Source organism: Euprymna scolopes, chromosome 5 (genome assembly GCF_053919585.1).
Source record: "Euprymna scolopes isolate OS-2025 chromosome 5, ASM5391958v1, whole genome shotgun sequence".
NCBI lineage: Eukaryota > Metazoa > Mollusca > Cephalopoda > Sepiida > Sepiolidae > Euprymna > Euprymna scolopes.
The window spans coordinates 29,352,634-29,380,133 of record NC_136486.1 but is presented as its reverse complement, the minus strand read 5'-3'; the positions used below and the strand labels follow the sequence as shown (position 1 = coordinate 29,380,133).

Genomic DNA, 27,500 nt, shown 5'->3' with positions numbered 1-27,500 from the left:
TATATATATATAATAATTATATTTCTTCTAAATACATTCATTGTTTACGAAAATAAATTCTTAATTCGAATATATCTTTGTATATAAGATCACAATTATAATGTTTTGCGGATTTATAAAAAAATATCTTGCTTTTTGTATTTGAAATTATTTTATTTTTATATATTTTTTAATTATTTTAGTTAAAGAGAATTCGTATATTTTTGCAGGAATGCCTTTCATGTGTTTCTTTGCGATGATAGAAAATATGGTCAATTGTGCCATCATACTAATCATCAAAGATAAACAGATGTGATTATACACACACAGACACACACACACACACACACACACACACATATATATATATATATATATGTATATATATATATATATATATATATATAAAGAGAGAGAGAGAACTTGAATGCATACTAGACACTATCCTCGGGTGTTTAACGTATCTCTGTACAGGGGTTTGCCAGAACAACCTGGCATGAGGATACTTTTCCCTAGAAGTAAACCCTGAAGAAATATTACAAATCCCATAGTATTTTCTGCCCAAATAAGATCTCCTCACTGTGGCTAACCCACATTAGCTTTTACAAGGAATGATGCATCTTCTCCAATTGTTTTCATCTCAAGTGATAGTGTGAAACTGGATACTCCACCAGACTAGATAAATTCTTGCCCTGGAATCCAGTAAGACCAATAGACCAAAACGAAAGATATACTACAACATATGAAAATGGTTAATTAGGGAGAGGATCACTATGTTCTCAATTTCTTTACTAACTCAGTGTTTGGGAGATAAAGAACTTTAATGAACATTCGAATATCTATGTATCTCATATAGAGTTTAAGTGTTAACCCCAGGTAGGGGGCCCCTTGATTTCTGAGGACTCCGACTTCAGTTAAAAAAACAAAACAAAATATATATGTATAATATTTAAGTACCCATTAAAATCAAATAAAGATGTATAATATTTTACGTAGCCATTAAAATCTTAGAAGATGTATAATATTTTACATAGCCATTAAAATCTTATAAAAATGTATAATATTTAAAGAAACCATTAAAATCTTATAAAGATATATACTATTTTAAGTACCCATTAAACTCTTATGAAGGTGTATAATATTTTAAGTACCCATTAAAATCTTATAAAGGTGTATAATATTTCATGTATCCATGTTCAGTATTTACTTCCATCCTACTCAATGCGTAGGTAGAGCTAAGTAGTAATTATAAAAAGTATACATGACAATTAGGCTATACAGAGAATTACGCGCTTCATCCCCGAAAGGAATCGTCAGGTTAAACTGACTTTTCGATTTTAACAGATAAACTTTGGAGTCTGACGAGATCTACAAAATCTGAATTCCACTATATTAGCCAATCGACACATATATATGAAACAGCTCTTTCTCACTTTTTCTCTTGCTATCTTACCTATCCCTTTCTATTTATCTATCTGCTTATATATACACACACACATACACACACAGAGGCACATATATAATATATATATATGTATATATATATATATATATATATATATATATATATATATATATACATACATATAATATATATATATATAATAATTTTCACATATAGTTTTTGAAACAAAGTCTCCTCGTCAGCAAAGATATTGGGTGGGTTTTAAAAAGACACCCAATATATTTGCTGATGCGGAGACTTTATTTCCAAAAACTATATATTACAATTATTGTCCATGACTTAGTGTCCATCGACATAAAATCATCGTTTCCGAAACGATCGTACAATTTATTGATTTGGTTTTGTTCCTCATTATGAAACCGATTTTTATTTTTAATTTTAATTATAAATTATCAATCATCTTACTAAATATTAAAATAGCTCAAAGATATATATGCATACTGAGCTTATTATATATCTGCATTATAACGAGCACTGTTTTTCTTGTATTTTAATTACATTAGTGATTTTACTATTACATTAAAATACACTCTGCTCTTTAGACTTCTGTTCTAATCATCTTTAAATTTATATATATATATATATATATATATATATATATATATATATAATATATATATACATATATATATATATATATATCCTCACCATCTATATATATATACATATATATATCTATATATATATATACATATATATATATATATATCTATATATACATATATATACATCTATATATATACATATATATATGCATATATATATATCCTCACCATCTATATATATATATATATATATATATATATATATATATATATATATATATCCTCACCATCTGATGAGAAGGAAAGTATTTCGTCGAAACTCCGCGGATTAAGGACTATCCACTTTTTTTGTGCTTCCTTTTTAAAATTAAATATGTTTTTATATATATGTATGCATGTATGCATGTATATGTGTGTGTGTGCGTGTGTGTGTGTGTGTGTGTGTGTGTTGATAATACATAACGCCTTTCATTTCATAAAATGAAATATGCACATTAACTTGATACTGGCCTGTTCATGTGCACTTGTGTATATCTGTGTGCGCGTGTGTACGTGCGTTTCAGACGCTAACATCAGCATTTGATGCGTATATACCTTGAGTCATCGTTCTTTTCGCCGGGCAGTTAATCAATCGAAGTCTGGGTCAGTCAGGTGATCGGGCGATTTAGTCACGTGATACATCTGCATTGCCCGGCATTTGAAATCGAACAAATTCTAAAAAAAAAGAATAAAAGAAAAAACGGCAACAACAAAAAAACAAACAAACCTGGAAACGGCATTAGAGATCCATCTTTAAATACAGATAATTCTATTTACTTGGTCTAATAGCAAAGTTAGACACAACCTCTTATTTTACCTAGGAGATATGCATGCAAATACTATGGGTAAGTGAAACATATATTTATGCGAGAGCTTTTTTTTTATAAAGGGGTTGCCACATATCAAGGGGCGGACGCCACTCGGGGATAAGGGTGGACGTATGTATTGTGATCTTTGGGACAGTAATGTAGTAATCGTTTGTGGTGGAAATTTAGTACAACTATTTATGAGGACGGTTCAATAAGAACTTATTTACGTTGGATTGAAAACGACGAAATTGTAGTCAGAAAGAAAGCAGACCAGCGGAACAGCGTTCTACAGATGGTCAGTTCTAGGAATGAAGCTTTGTTCATGGAATCCGCATTTGAGTTTAGGCACCGACAGAGATTTTGGCTAGACAAGTGTAGTTTATGAAGGATTGGGGAGATTCATTGTTATTCCCGCTTTTATTTTTCTTAACCTATCGATGGCTTAATCTGAACCAAAGGTTCACTGACTCTTATTTCAACTTTCTTTGTTTAATCACACACACACACACACACACACACACACACACACACACACACACACACACATATATATATATATATATATATATATTTTCTCTAGAGAAAATGTTAGCCGAGATAAGTCATTGGTACCGTCGGTTCCAAACCCGATGATTAGGACCGTTTTTGATGTCCATATCAAGCTCTCTTCCGCCAATACACATATGACAATTAAGCTATATAGAGGATTCCGCGTTTCATTTAGGATGAGTATTGGCTGAAGAAGATTGATATGGGCATCAACGGTCCTAATTATCAGGTTTGAAACCGACGGTACCAATGACTTATCTCGGCCAAACTTTTCTGTAGAGAAGAACACTCTGCTGGATTTTCCCTCCAAAACAAAACGAATTATATATATATATATATATATATATATATATATATATATATATATATATATATATATATATATATAGCTGAATGTCTGTGTGTGTATGTGTGTGTTTGTCTGGTCACGAATAGGCTCCTATATGGTTGACTATTTTAAAAAAACTGATTACATATATGATAAAAGATGTATCGAGGCACAGGAATGGGTATTTTGATATGGCAGAACAGTGATTCATTAAAATTGTGGGGTCTGCGTTCGCGCCTGGTCCACAAAGCATGGAAATAAAAAAATTAAAAATTAAAGAAAAAACGTTTACAAGTGTTTTTGATATAGATGTACATAAGAATACTTTGATAAGTATGTTTTAACTTAAATATGGATGGTATAATAAAATTGTGGAGTCTGCGTTCGCGCCTGGCCTCCATAGAATGGAAATAGGCACACACTTTAATAAAGACTTTTCATATATATCTGCGTAAGTATACTTTGATAATTATGTTTCAGTTTGAAGAAATATGGTATAATAAAATTATGGGGTGTTCGTTCGCGCCTGACCTCCATAGAATGGAAATATGTCACAAAGTTTAACAAGGTTTTTTTAATATAGATCCACAGAATATCGTGATAATTGTTTCAGTGTGAACATGTATGGTATAATAAATTATGGGGTTTGTCTATTTTATTTTTACTTTCATGATATTTTGCTTTGGTTTTGATACTCCCAAATTCGAAGCTATCTCATTACAACCCTTCCTTTTCATAACCTATCATACTTTCATAAATCAGAGTCCATTGTCTGTAGGCTTTTTTGAACCCAGTCAACGACGGGAACTTTTGCTAATATATATATATATATATATATATATATATATATATATATATATATATGTGTATATATATATATATATATATATATATCAGGTGGAACAAAAGTCCTTGCAGTTTTTAACTTTAAAAGTCAGACGAACATATCTCGACTCAAACTCAAATGAAAATTTATTGTTCGAAATAAACACCATCAGCAGCAACACACTCATGTTAATAACATAAAAATCTTATATTCTAGTGACGAGGAAGGCGTTTCTGATATAACCTCGGGGTTTGAAGCATTTCGCATGCAGAAAGATGTCGAGATGCTTGAAAAGGTGGTAGTCGGTAGGTCAGAGTTCTGGAGAGTATGGCGGTGTAGACAGAGTTTCGCCTCCCAATTTGTTCAACTTCTGCAGGGTCAGTTTAGCAACATGCGGTTAGACATTGTCGTGGAGAAGAACTGGGCCGTTTTTGTTGACTACTTCTGGGTGTTGTTGTCGAAGTTTCTGATGCATTTCTCCCATTTGTTTACAGTATTTCTTCGCCGTAATGATTTATCCAGCATTCAAAAAAAAATAATGGATGAGACATGTCGCAAACAACCAAGCAATCAGCAAGACCTTCTTTTGGTTCAAATCTCGCTTCGGAAAGTGTCGTGGAGTTTTGTAAAGTTCACACCGGTGTAGCGTAAAATATTCCCTTGTAAAAATTCTTTTTATCTATAAAAGAAGAAACACTTTATTTAAGATAGGATTTTTTACGATTTTCGATACTTATCGGATGAATTTCTGTACAAAAGCCATATAAAAATACTGCAAGAAATATAAATTATTCTTGTGGTAAATTTGCAAAAGATAAGCTGAGCGTTTCAGAACCTCGATGCTTCGGTTCAGTCTCGAAAGACAAACGATACACCCTCTAAGGGCAGCTGAGCATGTAATTATATGGCAGCGGTTGCGCAATTTCCAACCACACCTCACTTGAATCGACGTTGTTTGAGTCCAATGACAAGGACAAGTTCAGAACGACTGGAAACAATGCCGAGATAAGCAGAGGGCACAAAAGCACCTGGAAGTCCCAAATGGTCACTGACTTAGTACTGACTAGGTTCAACGTTTCTTAACTTCGGTGATCCAGTGGGAACCGGTGTTTCAACGTGATTATGCCGTACGTCAGAACCAATGAGGAAGGAATTGTCACACACACAAAGTGATATATACATATATATACATATATACATACATATATATCGTAATATATATATATATATATACATATATATATATATATATATATATATATATAAATATTCTTATACATTATATACAATTATATACATATAATCGACACAACCGATCATCATGAATTTGGGAATATATTTTTTTGGTTACATGTGCACAGTTTTATATTTTGTAAATTTTACCATATAATAGTTAGGCCCACCCAAAATTAAATTTTATATGGTTTGCACGGCAACTGATAAAACTTAACTATTTACCGAGCAGTTCATCTGGACTTCTCCATTGGACTTTAGAAACCACTTCCTCTTCACCATACTTTATGATCTGATCATTCACCTTTCAATATCTGCAATATCATAAAAGAAAACGGTATACTTCAAAATCAGATTGGCCTGATCCTATTCTGACTGTATTAATGAAGAAATAACACCGTTCAACTGATCTGTGTCATTTCCAAACTGTATAACAAGTGCACTGTTAAATCCTAAATCTTCAGAAAAATATCAGAAAAAAAATTAATTGTTTTAATTTCAGCATTATTTAGTTCAAAACTTTGAATAGCTACGAAGACGGGACTGGTACTATTAAAACGAGTGACCGTTTATACTTCAAAATTTGTTTTCTAAATAGTCGCTACTATTCTATATGCACTTTTCCCAGGAATTAAATAACGTATCTCTGCTTCTGACGCATGTCTATAACGGTGATTTCTTTCTTAGAGTCTCACACTGTTAATATCCGCTACACAAGGATTAAAATTTCTGGTTGTGAATGCATAAGTTTCGTCATCACAACAACCCAATTTGCAATCTGTTATTGCCCATTCGGCGTGGGAAAAATTAAAAAAAAAAAAGAAAGCATTAGTTTTGGAACGACCCTCGAACCAATCGTCATCCTGGTTATATTTTGTCAAAGACAATTTCTAACAAGTCTGGTATTCCGAAGTATACTTCCATCTTATCAACGTTATTATTGTACTGATTCAACATCAACGTCAGCGGCGTTTTTTGTTGTTTTTTCGTTTTTCCAGACCGTTCTAGCGATACCACTACTATATCCTGTATGTAACAATTCTGGCCGATGCGTGACAAACGCAAACCACATCTGATGACAATGTCTATATTAAATGATGCGAATGTTTGCCTTGAAACGGCTTATTTAACTATCACAAGCTTATAAGGTTTCATATATCGTAACCATCATCTGATCGTCTGGCTTGACTTGAAAAACATTAAAAAAAAAACAAATGTTAATAACAAATACGAAAAGAAATTGTAATTATAACAATAAAAAAGATAATAAAAACAACAGATTAAAAGGTTTATGTGTACAGGCCGATTCAGACGTGACACTTAAGAGGAACCCGACTCATATAAAATGTCCTCTACAGATAATCCAACCGGGATGTCATACCCATCAATTTTCCAATATGGATACTGCACAGAAAGCAACCATGAATAAATAAATATAAACTTATAAACAAAGAAAAGAAAAGACAACGTAAAATTAACTTTTGATGGCAGTCTCATTTATACAGCTATGACTAGTGTAGTGCGACGCATGATTAACTACTAATCTCCAAATATCGTTTGACCTTGACTGAGGTCTTTGTGTCATTCAGTTTAAATCCCATAGACATGCGTATGCCATAAGAGATTCAGGAATCAATTCGTGCGGCTACAATAGTGCACCCGTCAAATAGGGCTATGACAATAGAATATACTTTTCATTATTTTGACTCTCGAGTATATATCAGTTAATACTTATTTTTAGTTTTTTTAGTTTTTAGATAGAGTGAGGTGGTTCTCAATTGATTGACTGTGTCTAACTGTGTCGGATATATACTCGAGAGTCAAAATAATGATAAGAATATTCTCTTGTCATAACCCTGGATATGCTCTATACTATTAATAAAATTATAAATGGTTATTTTTTTTATTTATGTGTGCGTCTATACATACATATATATATATATATATATATATATATATATATATATATATATATATATATACCAATAAAACTTTTGAACGGATGCACCGAATTGAAAAATTTTTTTCCCCTGAAAGGTATGAGCCCCTAGATTTTCCTTATCTATATATGGTTCGTATCTACCAATGTTAAGTCACACAAAAAGTCCGAAATAAGGGGTTTTGGGCAGTTTTGTGCAATTGTCGAAAAAGAAAATGTCAACGGAATTTAGCACTGTCTGTATACAGTCGCGGTAACATCTTTCGGCATGGGACAGGACTTGTGACCCAATGGATAACGCGTCGGACTACGGATCAAAAGATTCCAGGTTCGAATCCTGGCAAGTTCGTAATAATTTAAACCATCATTTTATCCAACGTTTACTCATTATCCTTACCCTTAGTTGGGGTATTTTTGTTTTTAAGTGATGTTGTTTTGTGCATATGGGAATTTCCCATACTCCGAGTTCACAGTTGATGGTAAGACGATTTTTAGTGTACTTGATGTTGAGTGTATTCGATTTTGTGTTTGACTCGGCGTTGTGTGTGCTGACGCGGCGCAGCCGTTAGTATAAAATATTACGAGTACATTATCGTGGCCTTTTCTAAAGTTTGAATCTGTTTATATCATTTGAACTATTCGGCCCAATTATATCCCCTAGCTTATCATAACAAAGTCCTTAATCATATATCGTATGTCTAATCTCCAACGTGTAATAACACCTTTCTCGCTTAAATGCAATCCCGCCATTATCTCTATATCTCACCGCCTATACTGCATATTTTTTATGCAAAACGTCTTAAAATTTCATACCTATGTGCCTATTGCTATACGCTGCATTCCTTTTGTTTATCTAGCACCGTCGCACGTATCTGATGAGAAGCATAAGTATTCGAAATGCATTGGCATAAAGATCTTTGAAAATATCTAGTCTAATTGATATATCTTCCTAATTCAATTGATAATGAAGTATATATGCAATAGTATATATTTCGTATTGTTGATATTTTCCCTTGCAGCTAAGCTTCGCCGCGTATGTTGAACTTTTTATTATCTCCATAATACGCCATTTAATGAATCCTTCAAACTTACTTCAACCCCTTTATATATATATATATATATATATATATATATATATATATATATATATATATATATATATATATGATTAGTTTTTTTTGGAAAACGGATTCTAGCAGAGTGCTCAATTAAAAGTAAAATCCAAACTTTAAGAGCCTATTTATATTTTGTGTACAAAAAGTTGTTAGTTGAGACAGATCATTGGTACCGTCGGTTTCAAGCCCGATAATAAGGGCCGTTTTAAGTATCCTTATCAAGCTCTCTTCAGCCAATATTCGTCTATCTTATAACCGGAAGTGTGAAGTATATATATACCTCGCGAATTCACGTTTAAGTCTCGTTTTGTTAAATCCACCCCTTTGTTTTATCGGATCATGTAATACCTAATTTTAAACTTTGAATTATTTAAATTTAAGATCTCATTTCGAAAAAAATTTTCCTTATATAAATCGATTTTAATTTGAACCCAAATTAATTTTAAAATCTCCTTCCTTATGTGTACAAAACTTTAAAATCTGTATTGGTATCGGTTAAAAACTTAAAAATTCGTTTAATTATATCGAATTACGTTTAAAAATTTCCAAAAATACGTTTAAAGTTGAAAAAAATATATTTTTAATTATATCGAATCACGTTTAAAAATTTCGAAATACGTTTAAAAATTATTTTTTTGAAATCTTAATCTTTCAAGATTTGGGGAAGTGAGTATTTATCTATCCTAAGTGATTTCCCTAGTTTATTAACATTATTATATTTTTCTATAGTTTTAAATTCGAAATAGATTATAAATTACATTTATAAAATATAATTAAAATTTTTTCTTTATAAAATACATTAATTTTAAATCTATAATATAATTGCGATTAAAATCCAAGTTTACCGACTAATCATTTTTGTATTTACAATTTTTTCCTTATTACATACATATATATATATATATATATATAACATCTAAGTGTTGTTCTTTTCATTGATCCAATTTATTAGGAGCCCTATATATATATATATATATATATATATATATATATATATATATATAGAGAGAGAGAGAGAGAGAGAGTTTGTTGTTGATTTTTTAAACGATATTAAGTTTAACGTCTGCATCTCGGAGATCCGGTGTTTTTCTAAGAAAATTTTTTATTTGGACTTGTTCATTTATTAATTATTTGTAAAAACAGTTATCTACGGACGCGTGTTTTGGAGCCTTACTCCTCTTCAGCATAGCTTGACTGTTGTTGGGATTCGAACCCGGGACCTTACGTATTTCAGTCCAGCGCCCTAACCCATTACGCTATGATGCCATAGACAATTTACTGTTTGATATTTTAAACGATATTAAGGTTAATGTCTCCCCCTCGGACATCCGGTGTTTTTCTTAGAAAGTCGCCCATTTTTTATTTGGACCTGTTTTTTTTTATTTATGTATCATTTTTAAAAACAGTAATCTACAGACACACACACACACATATATATATATATCTACAGACACACACACACACACATATATATATATATGTGTGTGTGTGTGTGTGTGTGTTCGTAGATTACTGTTTTTAAAAATGATACACATATATATATATATATATATAATAAATAACAAAAAATTTATATTCCAAAATTCATGATGTTGACCATCTTATAATTTATTCCTTTAATTCAGTTGGCTGATACAATTCTTGTCAGTATCTGTTTCGTAGCGCAAAATCAATCACTTAATTATTATAGCAATTATAATATATATATATATACATATATATATATATATAATAATTTTTGTTATTTATTCTCTATATTGCTCTGTAATTACATTGAGCTTCTAAACTAACGATTGGTATATATTATAAGAAAATATATTTATACAGATATATATATATATATATATATACAACTTGAGTTCCTTAAGCCATAATCGAAACCGAAACCAAAACTTATGAAGAATTCTTGATAAAATTATTTATTAAAAAAAAATAGATGTTTGAGTGCCATCAGCTATAATCGAAACCGAAATAAAAATTTATGAATAATACTTGGTAATGTTATTCATGACAAGAAATGGAAGTATATAACAATTAAACGACCCGGATGAAAGCGTGACACACAAATAACACACACGCTATCGTATTAATATATAGATAACATTTTATCTTCATTTTAATCTTCGTAAGGGGATATAATTTGACGCAAATTATTCCGCCCAATATATTAAATTTACATTCCTATGACGAGCATACTTCGAGTGTACATATATATATATATATATATATATATATATATATATATATATATATATATATATATATATATATATATAAAGTTTTAAAAGAGTTCAAGACCATTTTAAAATATACTATGGCATGACTGGCGTGAAACAAGACTAATGCTCTTATGGATTTAAATTTAATTACAAAAATTAAATTGAAGGATTAAAGGGAGTGATAAGAAAGGAAAAGGTAGTAACATCAGGATATAAAGGGGGTATGAATTTACTAAGAGGTAGAAAGGGAGAGAAGAAAAGGGGTGAAGGAGGACGTAGCGAAGAAAACCGTTGACATGTAACGATGAATTTATATATATATATATATATATATATTTAAAAGCGAAATGGGACATTTTTTTTAAACCTTATAAAAAAGATAGACTATAATGTAAAAAGAAACAGGGTCGACTAAAAGTAAGAAAAATAAATTAAAAAGGAAGAAGATCGACTAAAAGGTGGAGAAAGAGAAAAGAAAGGGGGAACGGTGAAGAAACTTGAAGTACTTTTCGCCGACTGTCTTCGGAAGTAAATGTCGGAATGAAGTAATGTTGGCATGAAGTAATTTCTATGAGGGGGAAAAAAACACCGCGTAGAAATTAACCTGGTGGCGCCTGTTTAAAAACGTTCAACGAACGTATGTGATCCATCTGTTTGCAAAGAACAGGTCTGCAACAGTTTATTGTAAGGGCCTCCAAGAATCCGAGATGTTGAACAAACCTAGCCCTGTGCAAAATAGAGAACCACTCCGGTGTGTACTCACTCGCACATTTATTTGAACTGGTCAGATGATCACCGATCGCGATAGCAGAAACACGTGATCGTGCAGAGGAGTCTAACCTACCCTGTCGTATATATAAAGGGACATGTTTGGAAATTCTGACCTCCAATCTGTGACTCGTATATATATCACTAAAACCTCTGGCATTGATGGGGGGGAGTCTAAAACTTGCTGTTGTGGCTTCAAATGATCTGAAATAACAGCAACAGAAGACTTGATTCCAAATATTTCTCATATGTCATATCTGCCCTCTTTTTGAAATAGGATACGATTATGCATACCTCCAGTATCAAATAATCCTTATATACTGTGAAATTTACTTCATGTATGAAAATAAAAGAGAGGAGATATTACATATGAGAAATATTTGGAATTAAGTTTCACCTTGCTGTTATTTCAGATCATTTGAAACCAAAGCAAGTTTTATTCTATCCTCCATCGAAGGCAGGGGTGTTGGGGAAATATCAGATATTTTGTAACTCATATGTAAACTAGGAAAAAATTGACTATGATTAAAACATTTTATGGCTGCAAGAAAGTGTCAAAATAGGTCCTGGATAAAGGATGATCCCCTTAATGTGCGACCTTAAAGGCAAATATCACATAATTCACAACACAATTCAGGTTATTACCTTTCCAACGAGCCTTCATTTGTTAAATTCTGATCAATAGTCGCTGAGATGTCGAACTTTAAAAATTGCCAAAAATGTGGCATATATATATATATATGATGAAAATAATGGAAATAGTATTCCGACACAATAGAGAAAATAAAAAGGAACAAACCGTATTATGTGTTCATCAACGTTTCGTCTTTATTTCTTTTTATTTTATATATATATATATATATATATATATATATATATATATATATATATATATATATATATATAAATTACAATAAGTTTACCAAGGTAATCAAAATGGTAAACTTAAAATATATTATAAATATTAAAGAGTTATTATTTACAAGTAAAATAAACTCAGCAAGATGTAAAAGCTCAATAAAACCGAAAAGGAAATAGAGCTTATAATATGGACAAATGATTAATAAAACATGTTAAAGGACATATATACAGTATCGTCCAAAACTAAGGGACAACATCTTAAATATATACATATAGTCATCCACATACAGTACTGTTTCGCAGTTGATCAGTGCGGCTAGATAGGAACTACCTCAAGTCAGGATTGAAACCCGACCGTTTGTATGAAAGTCAAGGCTCCTAACCACTACGCTATTGGCGGCTATTGCGTGAGTCATGAGTTTAACGATGTTTTCACATCGTCCGAAATACCTCTGCTCGATTTGTTTACACAAGGAGCATCGCTTATACGCTAATGGTAATTCGTATAATTCAAACATGGTAGTGTTCGTGAATATATGATTAAGTGGCAGTCTTAGTCATTTAGAACTGCTTCACCGCTCACTCATTTTTCTATAAAATTTCGAACAATTTTTACAGTTTACAGATCAACTTCTCAGCTATGTTGTGAAAAAAATTCATTTTCCATTCAGTAAAACAAAAGCTATGATGAATTTTCTGGTTTTCAAAATCGTAACAATTATGTAAGGAGGTGAGCGATGTTTTATGATGTTTTTTTATGACTGATTTCCACACCAACCATGTTGCTTCAGCGACCACTGTTGCTGCTAATTAACTGCTATCGCAAAAAAAAAACTGCTGTCAGAGACAATTGGGGAGAATTTATTGAAAGCAGATGAGTGCCGTACATTGTTATTGCATATGTGTTTACGGGGGTAAAAAACTAAGACTGAAATTAAACAAAGAACAAGTGAAGCCTGGAAAAATCATGCATTACAATTACTATTGGAAGCTAGGAACAAATCATGGATTACAATAGAAAAATGCGAACATGAAAATTAATATGGTTAAGTTTAAACATGGAAAAGAAAAGGACTAGTTGTTAAAACTGGAAAAGAAAAGGACAAGATATTGTAGTAAAAATATAATAAATGTATCACTTAAACTATTGCAGCATTAAGATTTTTTTTACTTTTTCAGTTCTAACAACTAGTCCTTTACTTTTCCATGTTTAAGCTTGACTATATTACTTTTCATACTCAAATTTTTCTATTGTAATATATATATATATATATATATATATATAAATATATATATATATATATATATATATATATATATATATATGTGCATGCTGGGTTGGCGATGGGCGCGACAGCAAAACGTCACGTATTTTTTTTGTTTTGTTTTTTTCACGCTCTATGCGTCCTTCCGGAACGGGTGCGAGCCTTGCTGCCTACTACCAAATCCCTGGGCAACAAAGATGACTCATCAGAGATGCCCCATGGGGAAATATATTTTCTCTTCCAACTGAACAACAGGCAAATAAGACCACTGAATGGTCCAAAACGACTTTTGAGCACATGTTCTTCTATAGCAATCCCAACTCTCCTCAATGGCTTACTTCTACTTGTACAGCTGCCATTGCTCAAAGGTAGCATACGTACCGCAGATTCAACCGACGTAAGTCCAGTTCAAACAGACAGAAGTATATAGACAGAAGTATATAGAAGCTAGAAGTAATTGTAAGAAAGAAATAGAGACAACAAAGACAGAATTCACTGAAACCATAAGAAAACGCATCAAAGCACAGAAATTAGGAACCTGTGGTTTTTTGGAAAATCTACAACAGTAAATAATGGGCAGTCAACAATCCCCCCACTATCAAACAATCATAAGGTTGTTTGCACGGCAACCGAGAAGGATAACGTACTTGCCAGTCGGTTTGCCTCAAACACCACATTGGATTCGGCACCCCACTTCTTCTCTGACCTTCCTTTGCGGAGAGATGCCATACTAGATGATTTGAAAATCACCCCTTCTCAGGTATATAGTATCAGAAAAAAACTAGACACCTCAAAGCATGTGGACCCGATCTCATCCCGGCTGTAATATTAAAAAATGCCCCGCTAAGGTTGCTCCAGTTCTCTCCAACCTTTACAACAAATGCCTTAACGAATCTTGCTTTCCTGATAGCTAGAAACCCGCGTCTATGGTACTAGATTTCAAGAATTCTGGCGAAAGAATTGACCCATTAAATTATCGCCATATTAACCTTCTCCCGCTTTTCACCAAAATATTTATTAAGCTCTAGTCTATCACTTTACAGCTGCTAAACTATTGACCGACAATCAAAATGGATTTAGGCAAGCCCATTCCACAGCAGATATCCTAACGGTAATCTCTGAACGTATATACCGTTAACTGGACAAAGCAGGGGAAGCTAGAGCGGTAACCCTTGATATATCTAAGGATTTTGATAGGGTATGGCACGATGGACTTCTAAAGAAAATTAGATCTTATTGTATCACTGGAAAAATACATAATGTAATTAAATTCTTCTTTAGCAAGAGAAAAATCCAGGTTATCCTCGGCGGTCGTCCATCTAAACAATATGATATAAATGCGGGAGTGCGTCAGGGGTCTATCCTCGGACCTTTATCATTCTTGATATTCCTAAATGACACCCTGACAAAATTGTTTCTCGGATGGATATTTTTGCTGATGACACTACTCTCTATAACAACCTCGAGGGGAAAAAGGAGCACATATCTAAGGAAATGGCAGAAACACTAGCTGATGACGTCCAATCTGTAGTAGAATTGGGACGAAAATGAATAGTCACATTCAATGCTGCCAAGAAGAAGCTTGTTTTCTTCAATAACTACAAGAAAGCTTTTCTACCACCAATAGTAATGGCCAAGAACACAGTACCTGAAAGTACTTCCTTTAAACTCCTCGGCCTAACGTTTACAGGGAACATGAACTGGAATAGATACATTGAGAGCATTGCCAAGGCTGCTGCGAATGAACAAAGCTTCTTTCTTAGAACTGCACGCCTGTGGAACTCTGTTCCGTCTGCCTGCTTCCTGCCGGACTACAACTTGGATGTCTTCAAGTCCAACGTTAACAAATTCCTAATGAACCGCCCCCTTAAGTAAACACTTCATCAAATCTCCACACTAACGTAATGTACTTGCAATAACCCTTATCCCTGAGTGGCTTCCGGGCCTTGATAAGTGGTGATCACTGTGTAAAAAAAAAAAGGTGAGCTCTCTCTACCGTGCTAGAAAGTTACTTACGGCTGGATATATCCTCTACCTCTATAAGGCCACCATTCGCCCATGTATAGAGTACTGTTGTCACATTTGAGCTGGTGCATCTGCTACTTGTCTCTCACTCCTTGAGAGGGTTCAAAAGAGAGGCGCCAACCTGATAGGTCCTGAACTGTCATCTAGGCTTCAGACTCTATCCCATCGACGTTATATTGCATACCTCTGCCTGTTCTACAAGTACTGTAATGGTGAATACTCTGACGAACTGCAATCACTTGTACCCTCTCGACGTGAATACCCCGAGAAACCCGACAAGCAGCTAAATCCCACCCCTTTACAGTAGAGATCCTAGGTGTAAGAAAGCTTTCTACGCCAATAGTTTCTTCCCCCAAACTTCTAGACTTTGGAATTCCCTTTCGGGAGTCTGCTTTCCCAACTGTACTGACATGCAGAAGTTCAAGTGTAATATGAACAGACATATTGCTACTCATCTCCCTTCATAATACCCCTGCAACTTATGACTCCAATAGTAGCCCAATACTTTAAAGTGGCACTGTGCTTTGTTCTTATAATTGTATTCTCAGTAATTCCTGCCTTCCATAGTTTTTGTCTCACCATGTATTGGCCAACTTATTCTCTGGCCTGATTTAGATGGGATTGAAACCGCTATCTTCAGACAATATTTACTTGGAAGTGTAGAGACGAACCCCAGGGGCGATGAAGGTTGTATTTTATGGTTTTATGAATCTAATTTTGTGTTCCTATCTGGTCTCTCATTGTCAATTCCGTACCAAATGATATTATTATTTTATGTTTTTTTCTTGGAATTATTTGAGATGGTGAGTTATCGCTACTAGACTATACACCCGAACAACTCCCGAAATTTTGATAAATACTGGTGCTGACGCACACGTACTTTGTTATAATCTAATACTTATATGTTTTTGACTCTTGCAGATGTTGGCTGGTCCCTGGGAAATATCAAGGACGAATATCTTTTTTGAAGAAAACAATCAAGATGGAAAATTCGGTGCCCTTGTTCGAGCCAAATTGGCGGAGTCACCGGTAACCGTCAAAGTGGCAAGAAGTAAGAAAAAAAATATTTTAAAAAATGGCAATCTCTTTAAGGCTTTTTTTTTTCAAATAGGAACTGATCGTGCTTGAAAGGAAGAGAGTGAGAGACGATGCGAATGAGGGTAGGCGCATCTTACCCACGAAACGTACAATGCACAATAATATACTAGCGGGGACACCCGACATTGTCCGAGATTGAATGAATATCAACACAAATGTTCTAATATCTGATATTTTTATTATCATCTAAATCAATGAAATTGCCCTTTTTTAATCAAATCGATTGTAGCCTACATTGCACTGTAGAGAATCTACTGTTGATTTGATAGAATTATCTGTAAATAATTGCTTTACTTACAGTTAAAAATTCAAAAGTCAAGTACCATGGTTCAACTGTGCCTTATCAGAAACATTTATTTCGACCGCGCCCCTCTCACATAAAATAACCTACTGTTGGCTTTATGATATTATTTTTTACATAAGCATGTGAATTAAAATTTAACGCGAAAATAGTCACGTATCATGGTTCGAGAGTGCTCTAAAAAGAAACATCCACTTTGTACGCTCCCATGTCTTATAAAAACAAATCTAATGTTTATTTTATACGCCTGGCCTTTCTGCTTGTGCGGTTATAAAACTTTTCAAATGCACTTGTGATGTTAGGTTGTATAAAAGTGTTAACTTTGGTCAAAATCGGACTACCTTCTTTAATCGGGTTTGTTCGATTATCTATTTTCGATATTTATCAGAGGCATTCCAATATATAATCTATGTAAGAATACTTCCAGACACATTAAGTACCTTCGTGTGATTTTTTTTTTTTTTTACATTTTAACAGTGTCGTTACATTTTAACAACTCGGATTCACATGTTAGCTGGAAATTCGTCGCAAAGGAATAAACAAGAATAAAGAAATAAAAATCCGACTCAGTGTATTTATTGGTGGTACTTCCAACAATAACGCACTCCTTTATCATTCCAAGAATCATTTCGCACAATCATGTGCTTCACAACGCTCTCCCATATAACATGTGCTTTTTAAAAGTCTCTCTCCCCGTCACTTGACGGCGGCTATAGCCAGCGGTTTCTCGCCCTTGACCTCATACGTCCATCTTACCCGATCCCACTTTACCTCTTTTTTTTATCTGACCACGTGCTGTCCTTTTTTCTGCACACGCACTCTTGCTTAATTTCCATATGTGCTAAGACGGATGCTGCTTATATTTTTGCTAGTCGGCTATCTTACAGCTGCTGCTGATTTCCTCGAACGTGCGCCATACAGACTATATTACATTGTATGCGTTTGCTCCTCTGTGTGTTTCTTTGTGCGTGAGAGTTCATTTTGTTTGAAAACAGCTGAGTCAGTTCTTTTTAAAGTTCACATAAATATACTTTATATGTCTGAGATTCTTCTTAGGTTTTGCATCGTAATGCATCCAATAAATATCGAAAATCAATAATTAAAGAAATGTGATTAAAGAAGAAACAGTCCGATTTGAACCAAAATACAGCCTAAGATCACAAATGCATTTCAGAATTTTATCACCGCAAAATTAGAAAGGGCCGGCGTATTAAAACACCGCTGTTTGATAAGATACGGTCACGTTCAAAACAAATGTTTCTCTTTAGAGCACAATAGAATTGAATCATGATATTTAACTTTTGAATTTTAAACTGTAATTAAACCCATTATGTAATAAAAATATTATAAAACAAACAGTAAGTTCTCTACAGTGCAATGTGGACTAAAGTGTATTGTGGACTATAAGGTGCCTTAAATAAGTTTTCAGACCTTTTTGTGTACAGGCATTCAGAATTGTCGTAGACTTTTGAAAATCCATTATCTTATTGCTATCCATCTCATGAGATGACTGACCAATTTTTACGATTTCAAGTTCAAATGAACACCTACATCAGAAATTGGAATACATTCTACTTCAGCCTGATTGTTACAGCTGATGAATTTCAAAAATGCAATCTGACCGTGGAAAACGATATGCAATAAAAAATTTGTTTTAAACTTGGAAAAAAATGTCACAGAAACGTATGAAATTCTTCAGACTGATTTTGTATGAATTGAGCATCAGTTTTTGAGTGGCATAAGAGATTCAAGGAAGGCAAGAGAGCTGTGAGGGATGATGAAAGGTGTGGAAGGAGTAAGGAAGTCATGACACCAGAGTTGATTGGCCAAATAAAGAATTTCAAGGATAAGGACCGTCGTTTGTCTAAAGAGACAATTAGAGCATAGTTTGATGTTAGTGTGGAAATCGTACACACAATTATTCGCGAGGAATGTAAGATGCAGAAGATTTGCACCAAATTTGCCCCAAGAGAAAATCAGCAGAGACATCGTCGAGCTGATTAATTCAGATCCCTCAGTTCTGGATGCTCTGGTGACCTGCGATAAAAGCTGGATCTTCTATTATGACCAAGAGATAGAGTTCCCAGTGGAAGCATGCTGGCTTCCCCAGATCCAAGAAGGACAAAAAGAGTAAATCCACACAGAAACTTATCATGATCCCATTTTTGGCAGCAGGGACATGATCTACATGCACTGGGTTGACACACAGTCAACATGGCGTAATATGTTGAGCTTTTAACGGAGTTCAGGAAGAGACTCCGTCGGAAAAGCCAGCATTCTTAAAATCGAGTCAGTGGCATTTCTACCAGGATAATGCACCAGTCCACAACTCCATCCTTGTCTACAGGCAATTTCACCAACATAGACATAAAGACATTTTCTTACCTTCCCTATAGTTCTGACCTTGGCCCCTGTTACTTTTGGTTATTCCTTAAGCTTAAGGAGAAAATTAGAGGCTGTCGTTATGAGACAATTGGGAAGATGAAAGAGCAAACACACGGAACTGGCCAGAGAGCTCAAAGGATTCTGGAAAATAAAGAAATTAAAGATACACCACTAAGAGTAGGAGTGTTACGAACGATACCAAAAAACTTTGAAAAAAGAATGGGAAAGATTGGAATCAGAGGAATCGCAGAGATGATGCAACGAATTTCAATAATGAAAACTACAGAAAGATTAAGGAAAACCCTTGAATGTGAAGACTAATACCGCACATAAACTACATACGAACTGGATACAGACACGGCTAAAGATGCAAAGCACAAAGGAATATCATATAGAATCATGAAAACTGAAATTGTATATTTTTTTCCCATGCATGTCACCATAAACAGGCACTACACCAAATAATAAGGGTCAAGGATGATGGAAAACCGAGGAGAGAAAGCACTAACCAGACCTTCGCTGGATGAGTGCAAAGAGTGGTAGGACCTTGGGGAGGTTTATTGCCACCTTAATTCCAGTGAAGACCAATGGTCACCGCCGAAGAGATATCAATGGTAAGCTGATGTTGCGATAACACAAATTCTTTTTCAAAGGTTATCGAAAGTGGTGGAAAGTACTGAAAATCTAGGGAAACTTGCTGTCATACAAACTCCAGGGAAAACTATCGGTTATTAGAAGTGGATAATCAGTGAAGATGATGTTCCCACATAATAATAACCAGAAAAATGACATATGAAAAAATGACCTAATAATAACCAAAAAAATGACATGAAAAAATTACCTAATAATAACCAAAAAAATGACATATGAAAAAATGACCTAATAATAACCAAAAAATGACCTAATAATAACCAAAAAAATGACATATGAAAAAATGACCTAATAATAACCAGAAAAATGACATATGAAAAAATGGCATAGTAATAATCAGAAAAAAGTGACATACGAAAAAATCTGGACATGACGACAGAAAAAGACAATTTAGCAGAGAAACGTAATCGCTACTAACAGCTGCATAGAACAAGACGACCAGAACAAACTGAATGAAAGTCATATAGACAAAACGTAGAAAAACAAAAATAATAAATGAAGATTTTGGTGCGTAAATTTCTACCTTTACCTTCCTTCTATCATTGTAAAACTAGTATTAACAAAAATATTTTTTAAATTTCGTGAAAAAATACGCTACTTTGTATAAAGAGAGTAAGTAACTAGGATGACTGTATTTACGTTTTTGTTTTATTGTAAAAAGGCATTAGAAATCATGTTTTCAAGCAAAAATAATTCAACTGCATATCTCTATCTTCTATTATATAAAAGTCACTTTGTGTGGTTGAGTGAAGGTTCTTCATAGGCTTCAAAACGGTTGAGTCTATTTTTGCAAATTTTACACAAAGGTAATTTATATATCTGGCAGTGTTCTTAGATAAGTTTTGCGCTGACATTCATCTGATAAATATCGAAAATCGAAAAAAAATCCGACATTAAAAATATATTTGTCTAATAGATAAAAAAGGATATTTTTACAGGGGAATATATTACGTTACACCGGCCATAGGAAATAATTAAACTCAGCTAATCATTTTCGGAAATCGAAAAAATCCGATCTTAAAAATAGTCTTTCTCCCTTATAAATAAAATGAAGAATTTTAACAGGGGAATATTTTACGTTACATCGGCCAAGGGAAATCCTAAAATCTCAGCAATCCTTTCCTAAAATAAATAAATAAATAAATAAATAAACAAAAACAAAACAGATTTGTTGTCAACTGGAGATATAGCTGAGTCGTACAGCATTCGACTACAGATAAAAGAAGAGGCACCATTTATAATCGCCGCAAATTATTTCTTGGTTTGCATATTTTAAAACAAAACACTAATCAGAAGTTACTTTTTTGCGAATCAGTCCAGCAAGCAAATTATTCCTCATAATATATAATAATTAATAGAGGATTGATTTAATACAACATTAAAATATCATGTTTAAGCGTATTCTACGACCGGACAACGCCGGGTGGCCAGCTAGTTATCAAATAACAGTTACTTACTTTTAAAGATGTTTTTTTATGTTGATATGTTATCTTTATTTCTCGTAATTTATAAAAGACGTAACAAACATGTTTTTTGGACTCATGTGAGATTCGAACTTGGGTATTTGAAGCGGAAAAACTACCAGCTTAGTAATGCGTACTCTCACTGCACATTGTCAACCAATCACATGCAAACGAAAGAACGCACTAAAACTCTATAATATTTTAATAGTATGTGCGCTTTTTTTTTACTGTATACTTAATATGCACAGAGGGCTTCCCTTTAGTAAAATATTATTTTTCTTTCTTACAGATGGGACATCAGGAACACATCGCCAGTATTTATGGTCAGAATTTATCCTTCTCAAAAGCTTAAAGCATGCAAATATCATCCGACTGATTGGCGTCTGTTCATGGAAAGGTATGGTTACTTATAGAACAACATGAAATGTAATGCACACATAGTGAACGTGTATGTGTGAGTGTGTCTGTGTGTCTGTGTACATTTCTCTACGCAATAACTCTGTCAATTTTCAGTCTACAGACTCGAAATTTGATATACAGGGTACTGAGATTTATGAAAATGAATGTGATGGGGTTTCGGCCAGAAATTGAGCTGTTAAGGGGTCAAAGTTGAACGATTTGACCTTTGAGAACTCTACCAAACTCCTCCGACAATTTTGGGTCTAAACACTTGAAATTTTAGATAAAGGTTCCTTGGACATGGGTCTAACTGAATTACTTGATTTGAGCCCAAAACAATAAATTTTAAGGGGTCATGATAGGGGTAAAATTTAAAAATATTGACCTTTTTTTTTTTTGCTCAGCATATACCTCCAAACACCCGGGCAACGCCGGGCACCCATGCTAGTATATATATATATATATATATATATATATATATATATATATATATATATATATAATCATGTGGTCATATAGTAAAGAATGATTTTTATCGATTAATAAAGTGTTTTTTTTTTCAATAAACCTCATCAGTGTGGCTGTAGACACAACTGATCGGACGCCCGCATGATTCGAACCTCAGCACTTATGGTTTATAATCCGACATCATCACTCATGTGTTCATCTGGTCAGTTTAGAACGGAATGGAAAGATAAAATTGTCGCACTAGAAAAGGCGACATGATTCCATTTCCGTTTGATGAAAACGGTTTTCTCTTTTTTTGTTGCAGACCATTTACTAGTTGGCCTGTTGTGTACAAATCTCAAGAACGATAAGAACCTTCTATCATGTCTGAAAGTTACACAATGTTTAACGAGCGAGATTGGAGATGCGCCGCTGTACAAGTTATGCTCTCTATCAATCCAAGTTAAGAACTCTCGAAATGCATAGGTGGATTGCCACGAAGAACAGGAACGTGCCAAGGGCACTGAAAACAAAATTTCCGGCCACGGTTATTGCCTTTAGTGTGGTTTCAAGTGGAGTGCCATATCATGCCCCTCACATCTTCGAAGTCGGCTAGAAAGTCAACATTAAAGTGTACTTGGATGTGCTGAAGAGTGTAGTGATCCCCTAGCAGACTCTGGGTGTGGCAGCAGGACTCACCGGACCACAAGTCCAAAGAGACCCCAGCTTGCCTTCAGAAGTGGTGGTACAACTTTGCACCCTTCTCTAACTGCCGTCTTTTCCCCTGACATGAACCCGCTGGACTACTTCGTTTCCTTATATGTCAAGAACATCACAAACATGACCTCCACCAATACCAAAGCCAGCCTGATCGCCGCCATCCACCGAGTAATTTGCCGAGCATTCGCCGAGCTTCCGTCGACGCTTCTGAAAAAGCATGTTGAGAATTCCAATCATAAGTTAAAATAAATACAGAATGTTATTGAAAATAAGGAATGTAGAATTATCATTGTTTAGCTCCCATAAAATAATTAGATATCTGTTTATTGAAAAAGGAATATAATGATGAAATTTGCTTCTGTTATAAAAATTAAAATAAGGAATTTAAAGACGGACAATGGAAAATGTTATTTACGAAAATTAGGTTTGAGGGTTAGCTTTGTAAGAAACATGTGAATAACAATGCATGCTTAAACACGTGAGTTGTAGTCACATTGACCAGACATACGTGTGATTTCTGAATATAGGAAAGAGTTCGAAGTTAGTTAAAGCAGAATTAGAGCAGTCAGATCAGAGAAGCAGAGAGGTTCAGACCGATTCTCTGGACCCTCTGGAAGCGAGGGGGGAGGGGTTAGAAATAACCATGTAACAATTTTGAATCCCTGAAATACAAGATCATGTCCGACCGGTCGAAGAATAAATGATCATCATGCTTTTTTTATAACTACCGTCTTCTGTGTTCACCATTACAACGAGAAAGGTAACGTGTTTATATTATATGTACAACTGTCAAAACGTAAATGTCAAACGCACTCTCGGTCTATCTATCAAGATATTCATAAATCTCCTCTCATTGAATTGGTTGTCTTGAAGTAACATGTACACTGTCTATTATGTATATATACAGAATTGTCTCTCTCTTTATATATACCATGTTTATGTCTCCAATATGCTATCTCTACAAACATGAACATCTTAAGACAATCTGCACACTCACAATGAATATATATATAATATCTAACACCGCACAACAGCCAACAGCATGATCACAAACATGATCAGTCTAAGAACAACAACACGAACAACAACAAATATATAAGTCGTCATCAACAACGAAACATACAGCCATATTTGGTACTTCAAAAATAACACCTCTATGCAACAACTTGTTTATCTATCTATCTATCTATATATATATATATTCCGACATTATTACTCATGGATTCATATTGTCCGTTTAATATATAATAATAAACCATATAAGAGCCTATTCGTGTACAGACAGACAGACACACGGACGTTGAGCTTTATTGTACGTATATACAGTCCAACATATAACGTTTAATACACAAATGGAGACGGAACACAAGAGAAAACCACACATTCATTCGTCCGTGTCTTGTTCAGTGAATTTGCCAAAAGCTGAAATAAACATTTTTCTCAATAAACGACCAATAGTCTTCGATTACATTTCAGATAGCTTTTATTTCACCATGTTTCCATGTTGGCAGATTGTACACTGGTCTTAGTCTACTCTCCCTGTGCCAGGGTCAAAGGCCCGTTGCAAAGGACTCAACCGTCTCACTTTCTCTCCTCAACTTCTCTCTTTTTGAATTCTGTCCCAGGCTCTCTGGCTCTGTAAGTTACTCGTATATATATCTAAACTAGCATCCTATTACGTCATTGACTTCCATAACCAGACATACACACATACGTTCAGCTTTATATATATATATATATATATATATATATATATATATATATATATATATATATATATATAACTACTTAATTTACTGACATAAAATTAATATATGAAAGTATAGATTCATGCGTAAACTTAAACTTAAAATATATATGGCGATTAAGCTACATTTAATATTCGGCGTTTCATCCACTCTAGGAGTCCTAGAGTGGATAAAACGCCGAATATTCAGTGTAGCTTAATCGCCATATATATATATATTTTATAAATTACTAACTAACTCTACTTAGGTATTGAGCACTTTTGAAGTAAATACTTAAAGTTTACGCATATATATTTTATAAATTACTATATATATATATATATATAGATATATATATATAGATATATATACATACGCACACACACACACACATATATATATATATATATATATATATATATATATATATATATATATATATATACGAGGGTCATTCAAAAATTAAGTTTCTTACTTTTTAATCCAAATCTTAAAGGTTGAAAAGCTACGTAGACCTCAGTAGTACCATTAAAAATATCGGGGGGGGGGGGGGGTTCTGCTTAAAAATGTATTTTTCTACATGACAACTACCATTTAACGCCATTTTGCTTAATCCTATAAATCTGGAGTGCGCTTTATCAATCACATCTCAGTCTCCAATGAACTGTGCTGGAATCAAATTATCGGCTTCATAAACGTTCAAAAGGCACCGGTGAATATTGATCAGTTATAATTTCGTATGCGCGGAGAAATTCAATGATAAATCTCTGCTTCTTACCCACGTCTATGAGAGGGGTTGTTTTCTTGGAGTCTCACACCGTCAATATCTGCAACAGGAATACATAAATTCAGTCGTAATGACAATGCAATTTTTAATGCCTTTCTGATCTAGTTGGGCGAGATAAATGCCTTCTATTTTTATTCCGCCCAACTAGATCATATATATATATATATATATATATATATATATATATATATATATATATATATATATATATATATATATATATATATATATAGCAAGGAACAAACCACACGGCCAATCTCAACCGCGAGAAATATCGTGGAAATTTTAACATTTATTTTTTAAATGCCGTAACATCCTACCATAGTTATCTACTGATTATCACATCATGATCTGTGCATGTGAGTTAATGTGACCGACTTTCTATTTCAACTTTAAATTGCTCAAAAATAAGAACCGAGTTTCTTAAGGGGGCTGACATAATTATTATAATAATAATTTTTAAATACTTACAGACACTAGTGTTTGACTCTTTCTTTTAATCATCAGTGCAGGGTTATACCATTCCTTCCGGTCGGGAGATTTGAACCCGCCCACGAAGCCATCTTTGACTCTTTTAGCAAGGAACAAACGTAACGACTTATTTCAACTGCGAGAAATATCGTTGAGATTTTAACATGTTTTTATTATTTCAAACTCGGGGATTTTTACTTAAATTATTACAAGTTGTTTCAATAGATAAGACAATAAAATTATCCTACCGATCTCATCAGACGATCTAAGCCAAAATAAATTATGAGGATTTTTTTTTTTTAATTACGTATGCGTATCAAAAAAATCAAGAATTGAAGTGCTGGATAGAGTAAAGGTGTTGTGGGAGAAATATAGATTAGATTTATAGTAAGAATTAAAATTAAACGTTAAGAATAGAAGGAAAGAAATAAAATGAATTTAAATGAAGAGAGGAGACGGTGTGTTAAAAGGAGGAAAATTAATAGCATATAATATAAAATATAAAATAAAATAAAGTAAAGTAAAAAAGTAAAAATGAAAGAAAGGTATAATATAACGGAGTTAAAACAAGACAGAAGGGGATAAATAACGAAGGAAAGTATGTTTAAAACGTGTCAAAAGAAAGCAGTAGTAACTTGCATTTGTCACAGTTTTGTGGCCTCCAGCTACTGTAGTAGTGGTAGGGACAGAAAAAGCAAAGATACATCCAGTTCAAAAAAGCAAATACATACGTCCAATAAAATTAATATAAGGTCTTTTATATAAGCGAAATGGATAATAATTATAGATTTATAATTATAGAAGTAAAAGTTGTAAAATAAACAGAAAGCTGTAATAGATTTCTTGGGTAGTTATGGAGTTTTAGTTAAGTTTAGGGGGAAGGATGTGAAGATTCGGAGTTTTTTCATTTATTTTCGGAACAATCTGGGTTTTAATTAACATAGATTGGGTAATTTTAGTTAAGTAAACCTGAGTAAGGTAAAAAACTATAAGGGGTATATAACTATTATTTTATTACTATTACTAATGGAATAAACGATAGATAACTATTATTATTATTATTATTATTATTATTATTATTATTAT

The 27,500-nt window shown here is 33.4% G+C and overlaps 1 protein-coding gene across 4 annotated transcripts in view; it reads left to right on the top strand.

Annotated features, from left to right (window-relative positions):
* Positions 1-27,500, top strand: part of LOC145276758 (proto-oncogene tyrosine-protein kinase receptor Ret-like) — a 648,944-nt gene that overhangs the window by 494,244 nt on the left and 127,200 nt on the right. For all 4 annotated transcript variants that reach the window (XM_080128005.1, XM_080128004.1, XM_080128006.1 and 1 more), the window contains 2 exons: positions 16,887-17,016; positions 22,153-22,260. In XM_080128005.1, coding sequence (XP_079984131.1) covers positions 16,887-17,016; positions 22,153-22,260 — 238 coding nt within the window. The remainder of the gene's footprint in view (positions 1-16,886; positions 17,017-22,152; positions 22,261-27,500) is intronic.